The sequence below is a fragment of the Suillus subaureus genome, assembly GCF_016647635.1.
Source record: "Suillus subaureus strain MN1 chromosome Unknown BJ212scaffold_5, whole genome shotgun sequence".
NCBI classification, from domain to species: Eukaryota; Fungi; Basidiomycota; class Agaricomycetes; order Boletales; family Suillaceae; genus Suillus; species Suillus subaureus.
In genome coordinates this window covers 1-1,264 of record NW_024538561.1, presented here as the reverse complement: position 1 = coordinate 1,264, position 1,264 = coordinate 1, and the positions used below count along the sequence as shown (strand labels likewise).

Genomic DNA, 1,264 nt, shown 5'->3' with positions numbered 1-1,264 from the left:
AATGAGACAATGAAGAGATGATGATGACAATGACAATGACAATGACAATGACAATGATGATGATGACAACAACAACAACAACAACAACAACAACAACAACAACAACAACAACAACAACAACAACAACAACAACAACAACAACAACAACAACAACAACAACAACAACAACAACAACAACAACAACAACAACAACAACAACAACAACAACAACAACAACCACAACATGATGACAACCACAACACGACAACACAATGACAACACAATGACAATGACAGCAACATGGGACTCAGGTACTTCCACTGCCACCACCCTGCATCAGTTGATGATACTGAATCCGCAAATGCAGATTCTCTGCCTCCTTGTTGAGAACTGTTGAATGTGCCTCATGCACTTGAATGTCAACTTCACAAAGGTGAGTTTCAGCAGCCCTATTCTCCTGCTCTCACTGATGGCTCAGAATGGCCTGAGATGCCTTGTGTGCACACATATCATGAAGCCAGTTATATTTTTTAGTGTCCCAGTTGTTTTCGCTCTTCGCTTCCAGCTTGGCAAGAAATCATTGATGCTTTGAGTCGCAGATGGACATGACATTGGACTGGATGCTACCAATTTCCCCTGCCAGATTATCTACTTGATCCTGTACATCCGATTTTGCTTTCTTTTTCTTCATCCTGCCATTTGGTTGCGCCAATAACAACATCTGTGGGGTTGACAATGACGAAACTGTGTTGTGAGCTGTGGATGAAGGGGTTGACATACTGTGTGACATCAATGGAGGTTTGTGTTGCCCCCTGTAGCTGCCAGCCTGGTGGGCGAATGCTGAATGATTGTTGTAGGTGGCAGTAGGTACCTTTACAGGCATATAGAAGGGTTCTGGGTCAGGAGGGGGAGAGGGTGAGGGCGATACAAAAATCCACTGTTTTTTTCTTACAACTTTTGGAGGGGTATCGAGGACCTCTATGTCATCCCACATTCCCTCATCATCATCCTGCATTCCTTCATCATCCTGCATTCCCTCATCTTCCTGCATTCCCTCGTTGTCCTGCAGGTGGTCCAGTGGGGGTGAAGTATCAGCTTGGTCCATTGGAAAATTGTCATCAGTGTGAGGGAGTCCACACAGGTGGACCTGAGGAGGGTGACCAGGAAGAGTAGGGTCAGGAGTATCATCAGCAAATGTGGATGAATGTCAGAGAAGACACAGGTCAATTGGAGGATCGTTATGATGGGCAGGAGCAGTGGGAATAACAGGGGGATTATTATGATG

At 45.0% G+C, this 1,264-nt stretch overlaps 1 protein-coding gene across 1 annotated transcript; it reads right to left on the bottom strand.

The window, feature by feature from the left end:
• Positions 1-556: 556 nt before the first annotated feature.
• On the bottom strand, positions 557-1,084 carry BJ212DRAFT_1476841 (uncharacterized protein; the record flags this gene model as incomplete). Its single annotated transcript, XM_041339441.1, has 1 exon — positions 557-1,084. One exon carries the CDS (start codon positions 1,082-1,084, stop codon positions 557-559), a length of 528 nt encoding a protein of 175 aa, XP_041196818.1.
• Between the last annotated feature and the right edge of the window lie 180 nt (positions 1,085-1,264).